Below are 20,980 nucleotides of genomic sequence, written 5' to 3' on the forward strand. Positions count from 1 at the left end.
TATACAACTTGTATAATGAAATTAAATTTGATTTGCAAAACATGCATCTCTATTTATCTTTGCCAGGTACCCTAAATGTCAAAAAAATTTAAATCATCAAGGGTTCCTAATCAATGAAATTATCTAAGCATTGAAGCATGTATTGTAGCAACGTTTTCGGTCCCTATACATCCTTGACTTTCAAATATTCGGCTTTGAGCATTCCTGAAGAAAGTAAATCCAGAAAAGCGCTTGGACGCATCAAATTTATAATGTGTTTTTTTCAGTTTTTTTTGTAGGTTATGATACACATGGGTGAAAGTATTTATTGACAGTTATCTAAAATACCTAATAGGAAATTCAAAACTTATAAAATAAAGTCTTACTCAATATTAATGAACATATTATATATATAAATACATATATATATAAACTTCACTGGTTCATGTTTTTTTTTTTTCTGGTAAAAGAAAGACAAACCTCATAAATGTTGTTTCAATCCATATTAATGCAATTATTTGTATATCAGATATGTAAATGTTATAATGTTAATTGTTTTTCAGGAGTCTACCATTAATTCATCCATTATTGTTTTATCAGAATTGCTCTGAAATTCATGTAGTTTATATGTAAAATCAATTCATCTTTTTTTTCCATTCAAAGGAAGACAACTCTAACATGACTAACATCAAAACACTCAATTTTTCCATTACATGTTTTCTTGTTTCAAATTTCCAATAGGGAACATATATTATATTATTGTAGTAAACAAACCATTTTGTAAAAGAGAGGCAAAAGATATCAAAGGGACATTCAAACTCACAAGTCGAAAATAAACTGACAACGCCAAAAAAGAAAAAGACCAACAGACAAACAATAGTACACAAAACACAACAGAAAAAAACTAAAGACTGAGTAACACAAACCCCACCAAAAACTGGGGATCATCTCAGGTGCTCCGGAAGGGTAAGCAGATCCTGCTCCACATGTGGCACCGGTCATGTTGGTAATAAGTCTAATTCGGTAGGTCACATTCGGGAAAAGGGGACGGGATTGTAGTAACGACATTAGGAACATATTCGCTATCATCTGTGAAACAGATATTCCTTAACGGATAACCAACTCATGATGGCGTCAGTAAAATTTACAAAGGGATGAAGATGTTTCGGCCAATGGCTTTCTGCAGTTTCTTTATTATCTATAATAAATAAGATAATAAAGAAACTGAAGAAGGCCAGTGGACGAAACGTCTTACAAAATGGTTTATTTACTACAATAACATTACATTTTTGTCAGATTTTTAATTTGAAAATTCAAGTTGCTCTTTCAAAATCTGCTATCTAAATTTCCAGTAAAACAATATTTTTTTTTAAAGAAATGCATCAGGAGGGAAAAAAAATCAATGACCAAATCTAGGAAAATGAGAAAAACACTTTATTAATTTTGTGCATCTGAAGTGATTTTCTGGTTTTCCTTCATCAGGAACGCTCAAAACCAAACATTTTGAATGCCAGGGTTGAAGGGATCCTTGGAAGATTCTTCCTACTAAATATAACTAACAGAATAATTTTTATTTATATTTAATACATCTATTACTACCATGATGTATCCACATAAAATGGCAATTGATGATTAACATGAAAATCTTTCATTCTACCTTTTATAACATACTTTTACAATTTACTTGAAAGCATATATAAATTAAGAGAAATTTAAATATGTAAGGTTAGATAACAGATTTGTCTAAGTTGAATTATTAAATTAGACATTGCAGACAGCATTTTATAATTTGCATTAATAAAATGCATTTATTGATTTCAAATTTAAAGTACCAAAATAAAATAGTAATGTAGATGTTAATGTTTTTAACATTTTAAAAACAAGAAAAAGTTATAGTCTACTGATTATGAAAAATATCAAATTGTTCTGAATTTTCATTGCCATCAAATATTTTTTGTCAGTTGTTTTATTGAATCAGGTTATCAGCCATCATCAGTTCATAATCAAAGTAGTGAATGATAATTCCAAAGTCGTCACACACCATAGATTTGTTCTGAGAGTATGCACTTTGATTATAAACTGTGTACTATATCACAAAACATAGACTTTATGTGAAAGTAATGGCATTGGATGTAAAGCATACAACAATTAATAAAGATGAAGGTATGAGCATCAGTTGACCAATATGTATTGAGTGAAACATTAATCAATAAAATGTACTTCTACATTCTAACAATAACAATAATAAAAAATATCATGGTTTCAAATGCTTTCAGAAATTCAAAATTTTCAAAATAATAACAACAAAAATTAAAGAAAAATAAATAAAGTCCTTTCATATCAATGATATCCTACATACAACTGATGTATCCATTCAAAAACTTTTTCATATCTATATTAGACATATATGGCAGAAATGTATGATTATATCTAAATTCCACTATTATGTGTGTAATGGTACATGTACAATTAAATCATACTAGAGCAAATAGGTTTCTGTGACATCTGCACACTGTGCATTACTGAAAAAAACAAAAAGACTTAAAAAACTTGCCTTCGATAGTAAGTAAGTCTCTCCAACATAAAATTGAATAACAAAAATTAAACATTATATCAAAGAAAAATACAAGCTTAAGTGAAGACATAATTTAAAGATAATTGGTCAAAAAAGGCATTTTAAAATTTAACCATCTATATTTCAACTGAACTATGCTTATTATTTTCAAGTATACGTGTATTTTTAAGTTCCCTTGGTATTATTTGCATTTTAAAGCACTTAGAAAGAAAAATTAATGATAACATTTTTTATTCATGCATATACAATTATTTCAAATAAAATTAAGAGTTATCTCTCTTTCAGCACTACATGTACATTTACTGTGACATTAAATTTGCGTAATAAATTGTTCTTGAATGAACAGTATATCACAAATAAATTTATTGCTTTCCCATTATACTTTTCCTCTAGTGTAAGCCTCACTCGCATTAACACATTTCGCAAAATTTTCGTAAACCTTACTTCTCAATTCACTGTCAATTCTGCTTCCTGAAAAGAGATGTTCTGTTTGAAATTTCTGGAGCCCTGTATATAAAAATCAATATCACAAAAGTTCTAACTGAATTCCATTCCCCCTTATGACTTCCTCAGGCATACAGAACACAGGGTTGACAGGTTTTATTTTATCTTCTCCTAAAAGTGAGAGTCCAGCTATGCCAAATAATGTATGGAATGGATCAACCTGAAATCAAATAAATTGTAAATTATTAATTGTTATAATAATATCACCATATTTGTTGAAGATGCTGCAAAAACAAAAAAAAAGGCACTGTTTATTTGATTTTTGTCATTTTCCAGTTTCTCCTGTTTGACAAGTCAAAATAAAAAGTAATGTAAGTTTAGGATTTGACAGTAACCCAAATATAAAACTTATCAGGTAAAACATCTAGCTGTCACCTCATGGTCTTCAACAAAAGACAAGAATCAATACCGTATGTAAAGCTCTAATTCATCTGGAGACTAGTCAAGTGTAAATAAAGTAAACAGAGCTTGCAAAAGTCTTTAAAAGGCAAAAGCGCTTAAAAAAACAAACAAAAAACCGATTCAGTTAAAAAGGAACACAAAAATCAGATATTGGTATACACCAATAAGACATTAACCCAATGATAAAAAACCCTCACCAAATAGACATCTCAGTGTTAACAAACAGCCTTCAACTACAGTCAGGTGTCTATACAAAATATCAATCTATGAAATCTGACTTTTTGAGTCTTAATTGCTGTGAATAAATTTAACAGACAAATTTCAAAGATCTGCCATCATACTAATTCCCTAAAAGACTAAAACTATTAAGATATACTTGCTTACTGACTTGGGACAGGCACCTAAATATGTGTGTGTATTGTGTAAGGTGGGAAAGGGGGCACTTGTTCTTTTATTTTTAAGATGATATTTACCATATCTCCAGGTCTGTCTGCAAACCCTCCAGTCTCATCATCTTGACATGCCAGAATAAATTTTGTTAGTTTAGCCTGTAAAAGGACAAATGTTGATTATAAAAAGAATAATTTCAATTTTTAAAGTTTAATGATATTGTAAGAATAAACTTTTTCATGGACAATATATTTCTTAAATAATAGAACTTTGTCTATACCATATGTCAAGCTCTAAATTGCTCCAAGTCTCCTTTTATTCATTCTTCAAAAGTTTAAATCCATAGATTATATGATTCAAATGGTTAAGATTTTGTGCCAATGCTGTTATAAGCTACCTGACAAACCACACTTAATAATAATTATACACGTCTGCAACACTTTTTACACAAAAAATCTTATGATTAAAATTGATCTTAAGTTATAATGAAATGTGTATGACTTACAAGTATTTTTACTCTTAAGATTATTTGTGAAAAGAGCTGCAGATGATTCTAAGTAATCATTTGTTAAGCAACATGTTGAGCAGGATCTGCTTACCCTTTAGAACACCTGAGATCACCCCAAGTTTTTGGTGGGGTTCAGGATGCTCGGTCTTTAGTTTTCTATGTTGAGTTTTGTAGAATGTTGTCTATGATGTTTTTTGTTTTTGCCATGGTGTTGTCAGTTTGTCTTTGACATATGAGTTTGAATATCCTTTTAATATCTTCCACCTTTCTTTTATAATTTATTGAAGAAAATTTTGACATACATGAGGTGCAGGCATTTAGTTCTGTGTTGATAAATAAACTATTTAGTTCAGTGTTGATAGAAAACAAGAGTGCACACGCTGAAATGTCTCGCCTTCTTTACTAATCATTGATATTATGTTGATAGTCCTAAATATAAAGCTTTATTACAACTGTCACATAAACTTAACATTAACCAAGTAAACTAAACATTGACCAATGAACCATGAAAATGAGGTCAAGGTCAGATGAACCATGCTAGGCAGGCATGTACAGCTAACAATTCTTCCATACAACAAATATAGTTGACCTATTGCTCATAGTTTAAGAAAAACAGACAAAAACACAAAAACTTAACACTGAGCAATGAACCTTGAAAATGAGGTCAAGGTCAAATAAAACCTGTGTGACTGACATATAGATCATAAACTATTTCCATACACCAAATATAGTTGAACTATTGCATATAGAATTAGAAAAAAAGACCAAAACTCAAAAACTTAACTTTGACCACTTAACCATGAAAATGAGGTCATGGTCAGACGACACCTGCCAGCTAGACATGTACACCTTACAATCATTCCATACACCAAATATAGTAGACCTATTGCATACAGTATTAGAAAAAAAGACCAAAACTCATAAACTTAACTTTGACCACTGAACCATGAAAATGAGGTCAAGGTCAGATGATACCTGCCAGCTAGACATGTACACCTTACGATCATTCCATACACCAAATATAGTAGACCTATTGCATACAGTATAAGAATGAAATGCTCCGCAGGGCGCAGCTTGATACGACCGCAGAGGTCGAACCCTGAACAGTTGGGGCAAGTATGGACACAACATTCAAGCTTGATACAGCTCTGAATTTGGATTGTGATTAAATATTTGACAAAGCATAGGTTACTGACACAGAATGAATGTGGTCTAAGAACTTAAAAATTTTAAATTGGACATTCACCTATTATGGTCCAATATCCAAAATCTAAATACATGGTTAGATTCAGCATATCAAATAACCCCATATATTCAATTTTGTTGAAATCAAACAAAATTTAATTTTGGACCCCGGTTTGGACCAACTTGAAAACTGGGCCCATAATCAAAAATCTAAATACATGTTTAGATTCAGCATATCAAAGAACCCTAAGAATTAAATTTTTGTTAAAATCAAACTTAGTTTAATTTTGGACCCTTTGGACCTTAATGTAGACCAATTTGAAAATGGAACCAAAAATTAAGAATCTAAATACACGGTTAGATTCGGCATATCAAGGAACCCCAATAATTCAATTTTTGATGAAATCAAACAAAGTTTAATTTTGGACCCTTTGGACCTCAATGTGGACCAATTTAAAAACGGGGCCCAAAATCCAAAAACTTATAACACGGTTAGATTCAGCACATTAAAGAACCCCAAGAATTCAAGAATAAAACCCCATTGAAATTGGTCAAGAAATAAGCAATTTATACGAAGTATCTTCTTTTGCACAATACTGTGCAATTGAATATTTCTTGCTATTGCGCAATACTGTACAATTGACAATTTCTTGCTATTGCGCAATATTGTGCTATTGGATATTTCTTGTTATTGCGCAATACTGTGCAATTGAAGATTTCTTGCTATTGCGCAATACTGTGCAATGGAAGATTTCTTGCTATTGTGCAATACTGTGCAATTGAAAATTTCTTGCTATTGCACAATACTTATTATATAATAATTTACACATCCTGTTTGGTGTGTATCTCCTACCATATCATTATTATTTGCTTTTAAATATAAATCAGAAATAACCAACTTAAAATGGAAAATTTTAAAAGAAAAAAAAAGGAAAAAAAGAAAAAAAAAGGAAACCCCCCACCCCACCAAATTTTTTGAAACCCCTTATGATTCATCACCCCCAAACTCAATCCCAGCCTTCCCTTTGTGGTATGGAACCTTGCAGTACAATTTCAGAGAGATCCATACACTTGAACACAAGTTATTGTCCTGAAAGTAGAAAAATGCTTGTTTTTTTCCCCTTTTTGGCCCCTAATTCCTAAAATTTTGAGGCAATTACCCTTAAAATCAATCCCAGCCTTCCCTTTTTGGTATGGTACCTTGCAGTACAATTTCAGAGAGATCCATACACTTGAACACAAGCAATTGTCTGGAAACTAGAAAAATGCTATTTTTAGCCCCTTTTTGGCCCCTTATTCCAAAACGTTTTGGGCAATTACCCCCAAACTCAATTCCAGCTTTCCCTTTGTGATATGGAACCTTTTGGTTCAATTTCAGAAAGATCCATACACTTACACACAAGTTATTATCATGAAACTAGAAAAATGCTTGTTTTTTGCCCCTTTTTTGGCCCCTAATTCCTAAAATTTTGAGGCAATTACCCCCAAAATCAATCCCAGCATTCCCTTTGTGATATGGAACCTTGTGGTACAATGTCAGAGAGATCCATACACTAACACACAAGTAATGTCTGGAAGTTACAAAAATGCTTATTTTTGGCCCCTAATTCCTTAACTGTTGGTACCATAACCCCCAAAATCAATCCCAACCTTCCTTTTGTGGTATTGAACCTTATGGTAAAATTTCACGGAGATCCATTCACTTAAACTAAAGTTAGAGTGTGAAAACCAATGTGTCTAGGACGACGACGACGCCGACGCCGACGCCAACGTCATACCAATATACGACCAAAAAATTTTTAATTTTTGCGGTCGTATAAAAACAGACCAAAACACAAAAACATAACTATAACCACTGAACCATGAAAATGAGGTCAAGGTCAGATGACACCTGCCATCTAGACATGTACACCTTACAATCATTCCATACACCAAATATAGTAGACCTATGCCATACAGTATAAGAAAAACAGACCAAAACACAAAAACTTAACTATAACCACTGAACCATGAAAATGAGGTCAAGGTCAGATGACACCTGCCAGTTGGACATGTACACCTTACAGTCCTTCCATACACCAAATATACTAGACCTATTGCTTATAGTATCTGAGATATGGACTTGACCACCAAAACTTAACCTTGTTCACTGATCCATGAAATGAGGTCGAGGTCAAGTGAAAACTGTCTGACGGGCATGATGACCTTGCAAGGTACGCACATACCAAATATAGTTATCCTATTACTTATAATAAGAGAGAATTTAACATTACAAAAAATCTGGAACTTTTTTTTCAAGTAGTCACTGAACCATGAAAATGAGGTCAAGGACATTGGACATGTGACTGATGGAAACTTCGTAACATGAGGCATCCATATACAAAGTATGAAGCATCCATATCTTCCACCCTCTAAAATATAAAGCTTTTAAGAAGTTAGCTAACGCTAACGCCGCCGGATCACTATCCCTAAGTCGAGCTTTCTGCGACAAAAGTCGCAGGCTTGACAAAAACCTAATCAATATTCCTATTTTTATATATTTCCTGCATATACTGATGAAGAAAAAATAAATCTTGCATATGTTTTTTACCTTATCAATCCAGTGTATTTTTCCTATGATTTTAAGTGAGGCTAAAACCCACCAGGAATAGCAAACATCTGGTAATTTCTCTGGTCTACCTATAAAAGAAATTCTTAATTTTTAACTCTTTATTTCATTAAGCTGAGAATTGTATACAAATTTTTAATAGTAAAATAAATTCAATAAAATTCAATTTGTAAATTTTAAGCAAAATACTGTCTGCAATTTATTTGTCCTCACTTTGAAATAACACTGATCCAATTGGTTTTAACATATACCTTAAATTCAAACCTTCCAAATATATTAATTTCAATGGTCATAATTTCTTTTGAGGTTGCCATCAATTTTGCACACTGATTTTATTGTAAACATAATACATATTGAAGAAAATTGTAATATAAGTAAAATTTTTCTACAATGTTTAACTACAATTTAATGTGTTTCACTTTCACGACATGCAGTGTAGGTAGGCAAAGGGGAGGATTGTGTGCAAGTAAAACTAGTTTCACTGCAACACATTTTGTGCCTGTACCAAGTCATTCAAGACAATGTGTTTTTCATTGATGTTTTTGTTTGTATGTCTATTTTTAAGAGGACTCAGTCTGGTGTTGGTGGTTGGTGAACTTTGTTGTACTGTAAAATGTTTTTGATCATTTCTGTCATCCTTTTTATGTTTAATAACAAAATGTACATAATCAATATTTCAGCAAATAAGTATCATAATAGATTTCGTTTCCATTCTCAGTTCAATTACCTTTCCAAAACGTCATATTGATTAATTGATTGCTTTTCGTTTGCTAATTGTCCAATAGAAAATATTTCATGCATATTCATGTCAAAGGTCATGTTGTAGATTAAGCATTTTGCCTTGAAAAAAAAAACCTGGTTAGGAATAACTGAAATGCACAATGTACTTAACATGCTTAAATGCAAATACTGTAAATTCAAAAATGTTCAAAAACGTTTGTGATGTTTTTATTACTATGATGGAATAGGTTTCCCATAAATAATAAATGGGGAATGTGTCCGTGAGGACACTGATGATGCATCCGCTTGCATATAACATTATAAAGGGATATAACTCAAGAACGGTAGAAGTGACGCTACCCAAATTCTTACTTGATCTGGGTTTTGTGATAATAAGTATTGTGTATAAGTTTCATAACATTTGGTTTGATTTGATTTTTGGTGTTTTAACGCCACTTTTAAGCACCGCTTTTGGGCTATTTCGTGGCAGCCAGTTTTTATTGGTGGAGGAAGCTGGAGTGCCCGGAGAAAACCACCGACCTTAGATAGGAAAACTGACAATCCTAGTCAATTAAGATTGGAGTCGAGTGCAACCTCAGTGTTGACTGGCTAGTGATTACAGTAGTAACAAGAAATGATTGTAACAGGATGCTGTTACGAAGTCTCCCAAACGAAGCTCCCATAATTCGTAATTCCCAGGGTCGCCTGACATTGGGCAAAGTCCAGTGAAAATTGGTTTGGTCCAGTAAAGTTATATGCATTAGTGATGCCTGGGGACTAACCCTGTATATCATTCAAATCATCTTGGCATGACAAACCAGAATATATATGGTTTAGGGGTGGAGATCTCAACCATTTACAAGATATTAGAACTTTCTCAAATGGCAGGGGGTCGGGATGACCCCTGGGGACTAACCCTGTATATCATTCATACCATCTTAGCATGACAAACCAGAATATATATGGTTTAGGGGTGGGGATCGTGACCACTTACAAGATATTAGAACTTTCTTAAATGGCATGGGGTGGGGGGTGACCCCTGGGGACTAACCCTGTATTACATTTGATGTGCTTTATCATGACAAACCAGAATATATATGGTTTAGGGGTGGGGATCTCGACCATTTACAAGATATTAGAACTTTCTCAAATGGCAGGGGGTCGGGATGACCCCTGGGGACTAACCCTGTATATCATTCAAACCATCTTAGCATGACAAACCAAAATATATATGGTTTAGGGGTGGGGATCTTGACCACTTACAAGGTATTAGAACTTTTTTAAATGGCAGGGGGTGGGGGTGACCCCTGGGGACTAACCCTGTATTTCATTAAATGTGCTTTATCAATTAGAACATTTTCAATTAAATAGATTGTGTCTATCACAAATGTTTTCAATTTATACTCATTTGAAAATTTAAAAAAATAAAATCCCATAGGGTTCTATAGTAAAACCCTCTTTTCTTTTTGCCCCTCAAAGTACCCCTTTATAAACCCCATTGAACAAACAAAACCCTGATTGCACCACTAGACATGTTAGTCTAACATATTGTGAAACTCTAAGTTAATCTGACAAGCGGTTTTGGAGAACGGGTGCGGACAAGTTCAAATTTAAAAGCGGCGGAAGAGGAAGAAGAAGAAGAATAATAATAATAATAAGAACTGAGCAAAAACAATAAGTCTTCCCAAACTTCGTTTGGGAGACTTAACTACTTAGACCACTCGGCCACCGAGGCTCCCCATAACATTTGGTTGAGGCAAACTAAAGTTAAAGTGGGGAAACCAATTTTGGGATGTACAGACTTAGATGGACGGACATACAGATGGACAAGGGCAGGGGCATTAAAACTCTCATTTCAATTTTTCAGCATTTTTTGTATGCACCATTTCCTGAAATTGCATTTATAAATCTCGTTTTTTTGACAATTTTTCAACAATTGCAATAATAAATGAACACAACAATTTCTTAACTTACAGTAATACACTTTAGGTGTAATACCACCAGTTTTTCCCCTATTAGTCTTTGTCAAATTTGCACTTTTCAAAAAATTGTCCAGAATTTATCTTTGTTTCAAATAAAGAAATACTTGGCATGAGTAAAGTTTTATCCTGTCCAGTACTATAGACAAAATTTCACATAACATTTCATTGCATATAAGAAATAACCATCACTGGAAGTTAACCAATCAAATTGTCACCCCTTTTTTTCCGGTGTACAAGCTTTAGTAACCATGTAATCTCAAGTTTCCAAAATATTCTATAGAAACACCAAATAAAAAAATAATGGTGCTTTGAAACACCCAAGATATATGTTTATGACTCAGAATTTTTTTTACTGCAATGAAATGTAGGATTAATTTCCTACAACTGTCAAATTCAAGGGAAATTTTTTTTTCAACCCTTTTTCGTATGCAACCGGATGTGACGTACTATGATTTGGTGGTATTACACCTTTACTATAAAATTTCCCTTCAAATGTGTATGTTTTCATTTTACACAAAAAAGTTACATAATAACATCAGAAATCTATTTAAGTCAATCAACATGCCTAATTTGCTTGTGTGAAATACTAGGCGTATGCATAGAAAAATGTCATATGATATAACTTTTCAACTCCCAAATTGAAACAACAACTATCTTGATATTCTCCTATTTACACTTACCATTCAGCCCACCAGAGGGCAGCTGTCTTTCACACAACCACCAACCCAATAAATCTGCATTTATATGATGAAGTTGTCCTACAATAGCTAACATTCCAACACAACAATAAATTTGTCCTGAATGAGATTCACTTCCTGGTCTACAGCCAAACCCACCATCAAAGTTCATACAGGTCAACACAAACTCTACTGCATGTTCTATGTCTATTGCATCAAGTCTTTTCTAAAAAAAAATGATCTGAACTTGATAAATGTGTATGTAGTCTGAGTTTTGATGTCACAAAGTAAATTATATTTTTATTATGATCAATTTTAGTCTGTTATTCTTAAATTTATATCAATTGGTTTACTGTTTACAGGTGATGTCTAGCTATTATAGTTTTCAAGGTGAAAGAAAGAAACAATAAAATGGAAAAAAAAATCATTTATGAATCCTTGATAATATGATCATTTCTGTAGATCATGTATAGCAGTTTTTGCCTATATATTTATCATTATTCATATTTATAGTCAAAAATTTTGGGGTCGTATAAAAGCCCAAAACTCGGAAACTTATATTAAAATCTAAAATTTATTAAAAATGAAAGGGAGCTCACGTCAATGGATATAAACAATTCACCAAAGTTTCATGCGAATTGTTGAAAGTGTTTTTGAGTTATTGTCCGACATGTTGAAGACGGACGGACAGACGAACAACTGTATACCATAATACGTCCCGTAAACGGCGTATAAAAACACATACTGGCCTTCAGCCAGGAGAGCTAAAAATGAATGAGGAATCCAAAGAATACACCCCACATTTATCAGGTATTTAACAGAATAGAATGATACACTGTCCATCAGAGTCATACACAACTGTTCAAATATAACTGATTACTAATAAGAAACGTGTAACCAGGAATCACAAGAGGAAAGTCTGGCGTCCAGCTATCTTTTAATCAAAAGAATTTACTCCTGCTAATGCTTGTTAGTATTGCTGTTCAATCATTTATACCAAACTGAATAAAATACTTACTAATAAAGCTAAACAGGCAACAGCACAAAATGAAAATCGGGTGTCAACTTCCCCTGTAAAAAATAGAATGTTAAATAAAAGTTTTTTTTTTCAATTAGCAGTTTCATAATTATGTTTTCTGTCATCAAAACACATCTATTAATTTTATTTATATAGAAGTTTAAATGGTTTATAGACTAAGAGCATGACATACTGTATAGACACCTAACAATGCTGAGGACTGTATGTTCTCCTCTAGATGTCTTTTGGTAGTTTTTGTCATTGGGTTGCTGTCTTGTATACATTTACTCTGCATTTCCTTTCCCTTTACATTTTCTTTTATTCATATTTATAGTCATACAAAGTATTTTTGTTTTCTCATGAAGTTGAAGGTCAGTATTATCTATTAAGCTATCTATCAAGCTATCTGTCATGCTATGGAGACCCCTACAAGTAAGTTAAAACGTTATTTGTAATATCATCCCAAGATCATGTTAGCCTATTCCTTCCATGATTAAGCACCATTCAGTCTTCCTTTACACTGAATTTAATTACACCATTGAAAGCTGATCATCTAAATATCACTGAAAATGAAAAACCAAAGACCAAAAGCAATCGTTTTGCAAACCTCATATTAGGTCAACAGATACAAAATTAAGTTCAATTGTTATTTAAAGATCCAGCGTCTCTTTACACAAAAAAATCACTTGACTAAAATTGATTGTAAGTTATATTGAAATGTTCATGACTTACAAATATTTTTACTTATGAGATTTTTTGTGAAAAGTGCCGCTGGAACTCAAAAGTGGTGTTTTGACAGATGTTTTATTGAGCCATTGCCAAGTAGCACTCAAGCCAATCAACTATCGATTACAGACAGTTACTTTTTTTTTATCCTACAAATGAGTCAACAAAAGTACAATTATGTTCTTCGTGATTTTATTGATTGATTGATTTATTTATGTTTAACACCACTTTCAGCACTATTTGGATATATGTGCATTTTATATAACACCAGTTGTTATTGGCTGTGGGAGCCATTGTGCCTGGAGAGAATTGATGACCTTCGGCAGGAAACTGTGATTTTAATCTAGTTACAAAAATTCCAATGGGGTATTTATACTGCTTGTATTTGCGATCACTAATGGTAAGAGAAACAATTTTGACTAAAAAAATTTAAACAGTTGTAATTTTAATGCAATTCTTATATAACATTAATATTTCTATAAGGTTTTTACCCCATTTATCACCATAGAAACTACCATCATCCTGCTGTAAGTTTTTTACATAATCCACGACTTTGTCTACATTTATTGTATCTGTAGCATCATACAGGGTCAAAATCTGTAAAAAGCAGGATATAAAAATTGTATATGTACTTCTTTGATATTAAACAATGAATAAGAGGATTAATAAACACATTTAATACACATTATCTGTCAGTGATTACTTTAACATATTTACTTAATCATCAGTAAATTTATAGGTTAAATCATATTACAAAATGTATGTGGAGTGGAAAATCTGAGATAATTTTGAAGTTTGATCAGGCCATATATATATATATATGCATGAGGGTGACCGGGCACCTTAATAATTGTTTAGAATAAATATTCATTAAGTCCTTAAGAAACTAAACCAGTGGCTCTTTTACAAAAATCTTGTCATCACATTTGGATCATGTATTAAACCACTTTAAGTTGTGCTAAAATGACTTACAAGTGTTTTTTTCTATAAGAATTTGTTTATAAAATTAGTAGTTTTAAACTAAGGAAAGTAAAAGGTCCTGTATGATTTCTTTTTCCAAAATCTAGAAGTTTATCTGAAGTAGTTAATTTTTAATTCATAAAATTAAACTTCACCTGCACAGCACTCAGAGTATAGAGCAAATGAGGGTCATGACCCACACTGGCACCAATTCCCCCACACTCATGTTGACATTGCTGTATAAATTGTATAACTTCATCTTTGTTCATTCTGTCCAGTTGTCCCATCATATCCATAACTGTTAGTCCCCAGTACATCCCACTCATACGTAGATACTCTGTGATACAATACTCCTGCAAAAACATATTAAGTGTGGATTCATTATTATTCATGGGGTACCAATTTTCGTTGATTTAGTGGTTACAGGTGAACCATGAATTTTACATGTTCAACGAATTACAAATTTATTATAGTCTTATATGTAGAATATGGCAAAACCATGAATAATCAAATATCCATGAAAATGCAAGTTTTTTGTTCAATCCAGGAAAATTTTCCCTTGAAAATAAATGAATCCACAGTAATACAGCTGATATCAATGGTTGCTGTCCCCACCATATTAGTTCTAGTATATTGTTTTAGCACAAATCTTACCACTGGTTTCATCATTTAAATTGTTTCACTATTTGTCATGTGGGGCCTTTAAAAGCTTTTGGTATTTGTTTAGTATTTTGTATATTGACCTAAAGTTGCTTACAACCATGTCATTAGGTCTCTAGTGGATAGTTGTCTCATTAGAAATCATACCACATCTACTTACTTTATACTGAGATCTCCACATCTCCAATCCATTCCAACTAATGTCAATTAATAATCCATATATCAAAATCAATGAATGGAATAACAATGCATTGCCTCAGAATATAAAATTCACTTTTATGACATTAACATGAGAAAGACATGAAAGGTGAACCCCTGAAAATGTTATGCATGTATTGCAGAAAAATGCAGACTTTTATTTGGACAAACAGCACTGGCTATCATCTTAAAGTGATTGACAATGAAATTCATTAGTCTCCTTGAAAATTAAAGATACCAATAACTCAGTATAAGGAACATTTTCAAATAACCTCTTGCTGCCAAAATTATAAAATGTTTAATTTTGAAAATAAAATTTTATTATAAAACATTAGAAAAAGTCATTTCTGATACGATAACAGGTAAGCAAGTTATTGAATCTGGGAACAATGATGCAAAAAAGCTTTACAAAGAAGACATTAGGCGACAGTCAAAAACCTGTCCTTAAAATTCTTTTTTAAAACTAATATTTTATTGCTACATTGTACTTCAATTTCTGTTTTATTGATATCAAAATTTAAAGGGGTCACTACTTTTACTATTTCAGTATCAAAGTGTGAATCTTCTGCATAGCGCAAAAAGTAAGCCAGATGTGGTGACTGCATTGAAATCAGATTTTATTGTATAAATTTTTCATGGCATTATTATTGTGATCGTTGAAAAGCCAACAAAAAAGCAAGATAAATTATTGAGATTATGGGAAATGCTATCAAAATTTAAAATGCAAATTTTCTTTTTGCAAAACCTATTAATGCTATTCAGTCACAATTTTTTGCAATAATAAAAAAATGCAAAAACTTCTGAATTTATGGTAATAATAGCTGATAGAGCCTCATGATGTCATTTTGGTGAACCTACAATGTTTGGTGGATGTATAATAATATATGGGATCTGCTTGGTGTCTCTTTTTAGGTGAACCTAGACTGTTTGGTGGATGTATAACAATATATGGTAGCTGCTTGGTGTCTCTTTTTAGATTACCTACATTTGTTTGGTAGATGCATTATCATGATTATAAAAATGTACTCAATATCTCTTTCTTTAATATTAAGAGATACATACATGTAACTGCTTTTGTAGTCTTCTATACATTTATTTACTTACATAATCATCTTTCTTAGTCCCATATGAAGCTATATAATCACAATGTTTCTGTAGAATGAGGGACCTCAGGGCACTGTCTGGTATTGTCACATCTTTTACTGGGGTTCCCTGAAATGTACAAAAAACATACATTCATGTACTTTACATGATGGTTAATTTGTCAGCTAATGTATTAACATTTGCATTTAGAGCTTCTTAGTAATGGCAAAAAGATGAATTTGATCATTTTTAATCACAATAATGTCCTCTGCAGATGCACATACATTGTATCCTACATGTGTCTGTCCGAGGGCCATATTTTTTTGTTTTCTTAAACTTTTTCATCTACATGTATACATGTATACTACAAGACCTTGCTGATGTTAATCTTCCGATATAAATTTTATAAAAGTGTAAGTGTGAGAGTGCTTACACAAAATCCTGATACATTATAAGAATTCAATACATTGTTAATTGTTTCTCTTGGACATTTTGTAATTATGATATACGTATACATATGGAGTAAAATGAATTAGCAATAGAATGATGCATGGATGGTCTACTCAACGAAACTGGATCTATTATAAATATTAGGTGGAAACTTGTCCCATTAGGTCTAGGTCAGCAAATTCCATGTTTTCTATATGGACTGAATTCTGAGGTCCCACAGCCCCAACAAAGCTTAAAAAGGCTGAACGTCAGACACCAGAGCAATCTCAGACTAATTTCAGGTAGTTAAATTATTTCACTACATCGTATATCTTTCAATTTCTTATTCATTTTTCTACACAAAAAAGTACCTTTTATCCACAGGGTATAAGCAGGATAAGTACACAAATTAAAGGTACATTTTCATGGAAAAAATTAAGGAATCAAATGATATGTATGATGTGTCTACCTGAAAATGGATCCAATACATGTACGATTTTCAGACAGAAACTTGCCTACAAAATTTATGCAAGTCTGAGTTGGCAAAAACAGCCCCAAAAGGTTGCATCTTTTCAAAGATCTCAGATACCAGAACAATCTTAGACTAGATCAGTACACACTCCTGTTATATCTAAAATTTTAACTATAATACTGTGTAAATATTTAAACATTGTATCCTGTTTAAACAAAATATTTTGTGTCATGAATATATTATGTTTATATATATGGACCTTTTGAGTCTAAAATAAAGATTTTCTTATCTTATCAATTATCTTATTATCTGAACTATACTTACAAATGACTTATCTTGGATGTGTACTGATTGATATTTTAGTCTCAGACACATGATTTTTTTATTAGTTGTGATTGGCTTTGAACAGTAGCTATGAGTACTTTCAGATCTGTACTTTGTGTCTTTTGTGTTTTTGGTAGGTTTTATATGTACTTTGTATAGATCTAATGAGTTGAGCCTTTTTCAACTAATTTCTATAGTTTGTTTAATTTGTATGTGTTACACCACTGTCCGCCCCTAAAACATGTTTAACCCTGCAACATTCTGTATGTGCCTGTTCCAAGTCAGAAGCCTGTAATTCAGTGGTTGTCGTTTATTGCTGTATATCATATTTGTTTTTAGTTTATTGTTTTGTACAAAAATCAGGCAGTTTAAGTTTGGGTACAAGTCAAATTGGCACCTGGTCGATTTGGCACCTATATCATTCATGTATATAAAGTCATTTCGACACCTAATATTTTTTAAACCTTTTTCTTTCCTATATATAGCTATTTAGCATTTGTTTAGAGGTATGGGAAAGGATTTGTATAGTGCTATACAAATATCTTTGATATATATATGGGGAACATGATTTTTTTATATATATTTTTGACAATTTTAGAGGTTATTGAAATAGGTAAATTTTCTCTGTGATGAGTGTTTGTGCTGTATTTCTGTCACGTAGTGTTGTCATTTTAGCGATATATTTTTTAACATTGCCATGTAAGCGTGAGGTTTGGCTAGCCATAAAACCAGGTTCAACCCACCATTTTTTCTTAAAATGTCCTGTACCAAGTCAGGAATATGGCAGCTGTTATCAAATAGTTTGTTTCTATGGCGTTTGTTTTTGTTGCACTTCAGTGTTCCTGTTGTTCCTTTGTTTTCCTCTTATACATATTATAGTTGATGTGTTTCCCTCGATTTTAGTTTGTAACCCGGATTTGTTTTCTCTCAATCGATTTATGACTTTTGAACACCGGTATTCTACTGTTGCCTTTAGTAATTCTACATTGTTATAAAATAAACAATGAAGAACAATAAATTTATTAGATGTTTTTATTTCTTCTCAATATTCTAACTTAAGAACTTATACCAAGCAAAAAAAATTACCTATTTGTTGTTTTAACAATTTCAGGTATTTTAAGATGTTTCATAATTAATATATAATATAATATTATAAAACATAGGATATGTATACATTAGAAGATTCTATCGGATGTAACCGGAGAGCATGATTTTCATTACAAAATTGCCTGTCTCCTCCAGGACTCATACCCAGGACCTCTGTGTTACAAGGCAGCGCTTTAACAGACTGAGCTAAAGAAGTACTTCCTTAGCTCAACCTTTTACAGCTGACTAAGTATTTACTATTCAAGGGAAGCAATCCTATCACACTTCCCCCACCTCAAGAGTCATCATACCATGATGACTCTTACAACTCCACTCTAACTACTGCATGTACTGTGGGTTTTTTAGTTGGGCACCAAATGTAACCAGAGATCATGATTCTCAATGCAAAATCACATAGTCTCCCCCGGGACTCGAACCTGGGGCCTCTGTGTTACAAGGCAGCGCTCTAACCGACTGAGCTAAAGAAGTACTTCCTTAGCTCAACTGCTTTATTTAACGGCTGACTAATTATCTACCACTGAAGGGAAGCAATCCGTCACATGGGTAAACAATGTGCCAGTCAAAATTCTCCTTTTGGTCTGGTTGAAACTGCACCAGTTTATCCTACCCAAGCTGTTGTTTAATCCGTAATAAAAATACATTTAATCAGTGTTATTAAAATTGTTTTTTTCTGCATTTCCTGTCTACTTGAATTGTGTAGAATAAATAACGGTGGCATCGATATCAACTTTTGTTTGATTACTAGCAATATGCAATATACTGTCTGGTCAAGGGTTCCGTATACGTATAGTGAACAATCCTATGTACCGACATGGATACTGCACATTGCTAGTAGAATTCATGGTGTTTGGTATTACTATAAATTTTCACTTCGTACTATGAACATCAAAATTATTTATTTTGTAAAAATATTTCCTTTCTCTATTTGAACTGTACACATATACCTAACAACAAAATTATTTTCATTTACCTGTGTTTAAAGTAATTGCAAATGGCTGATATTTTTGTTCTAGCATATTGTTTTTCTTAAATTGTTTAACATTTCATAGCGGTATAACATGTTACTTTTATTATTCTTCCCTTAGTTTATTTATTTTGTATTTACATTGTATCATAGGTCAAATTTATTTGTTCAGTGTATGTTCACTATGTTAATATGAATGTAGGACAGAAAGTCACAGGACAAAAAGTCACAGACAAAAAGTCACGGACAAAAAGTCACAGGACAAAAAGTCACAATTCAGTTTTGAGATTATTTTTCTTTAATCAAGAAAACACTAATTTAATAAATTTTTTTTTTTTTTCTTGAAGTCTTATATATGAAGCAACTTTGTAATTAAAATTTATTCAATAAATATCAATAATGATCACATAATTGCTATGAAAACAAAATGTTAAAGTGGCTTGGTACTTAAAAGGCTTCATTGTGCCAAGAAATGTATCCTTTGCATGATTAAAATTCAATAAATTTTCATTTATCAAGGCTTATGAACAATTTCCTAAACTTAAAAATGAATATATGTAATAAAAAGAAATTATTTCAAGATCTTTCTCTTATACATTCATAAAATTGTCAACAAATTATTTGTGACTTTTTGTCCTATCAAATTTGTGACTTTATGTCCTGTGACTTTTTGTCCTGTGACTTTCTGTCCGTTTACCGTTAATATGTCCTTTAATTGAGTTAAGCCATTTCGGTTGATATTTTATAGTGTGTCTTTCTATGTTGTGATGCTACACTAATATTTCAGAAAAAGGGTGAAGGTTTGGTACCATTAAAATGTTTAATCCTGCTGCAATTGTTTGCACCTGTCCTAAGTCAGGAAGCTGATGTTCAGTAGTTGTCATTTGTTGATGTGGTTCATAAGTGTTTCTCGTTTTTTATATAGATTAGACCGTTTGTTTTCCCATTTGAATGGTTTTACACTAGTAATTTTGGGGCCCTTTATAGCTTGCTGTTCTGTGTGAGCCAAGACTCCGTGTGGAAGGCCGTACTTTGACCTATAATGGTTTACTTTTATAAATTTTGACTTGGATGGAGAGTTGTCTCATTGGCACTCATACCACATCTTCTTATATCTAAATATAAAAATCTTGGGTCCAGATTCAACTAGGTGCCGAATTAAATAGGGTTACCAGGTGCCGAGGTGACTACAATTGTTAAGTTTTCTCGTTTGAATAACCAGAGACATAGTAATAGGCTATCCCCGACATCTTCTTATTGTTAATAATTTTATATATAAAATGCTCAAAATCATGAATTACGCGCTGAAATGAAACATATTTTTTTCAAATAAGGAAAGGCATCAGGGATTTGAAATATAGTTACCATTTCTGTCTGTCAGAGAACTACATATACCGTAGAAACCTAAAATAAATATGATAAATATTTCATGTTGATGTGTGTCATGGGGGCGTCCATCACAACGACCCGGATGGGGTTTCCCCAAGTTTGGTTTCCGGTTCTTAAAAT

General features: G+C 32.3%; 1 protein-coding gene across 1 annotated transcript; it reads right to left on the reverse strand.

The window, feature by feature from the left end:
• Window positions 1-1,535: 1,535 nt before the first annotated feature.
• Window positions 1,536-20,952, reverse strand: LOC127729694 (geranylgeranyl transferase type-2 subunit beta-like). The gene is made up of 9 exons (XM_052237542.1): window positions 20,837-20,952; window positions 16,197-16,304; window positions 14,390-14,587; window positions 13,766-13,871; window positions 12,549-12,601; window positions 11,534-11,756; window positions 8,134-8,222; window positions 3,934-4,008; window positions 1,536-3,218 (listed from the first exon to the last, which is right to left on the reverse strand). The coding sequence occupies exons 1-9, from the start codon at window positions 20,837-20,839 to the stop codon at window positions 3,081-3,083; spliced, it is 993 nt and encodes a 330-aa protein (XP_052093502.1). The 5' UTR covers window positions 20,840-20,952; the 3' UTR covers window positions 1,536-3,080.
• Between the last annotated feature and the right edge of the window lie 28 nt (window positions 20,953-20,980).

The sequence above is a fragment of the Mytilus californianus genome, unplaced genomic scaffold (assembly GCF_021869535.1).
Source record: "Mytilus californianus isolate M0D057914Y unplaced genomic scaffold, xbMytCali1.0.p SCAF_2, whole genome shotgun sequence".
NCBI classification, from domain to species: Eukaryota; Metazoa; Mollusca; class Bivalvia; order Mytilida; family Mytilidae; genus Mytilus; species Mytilus californianus.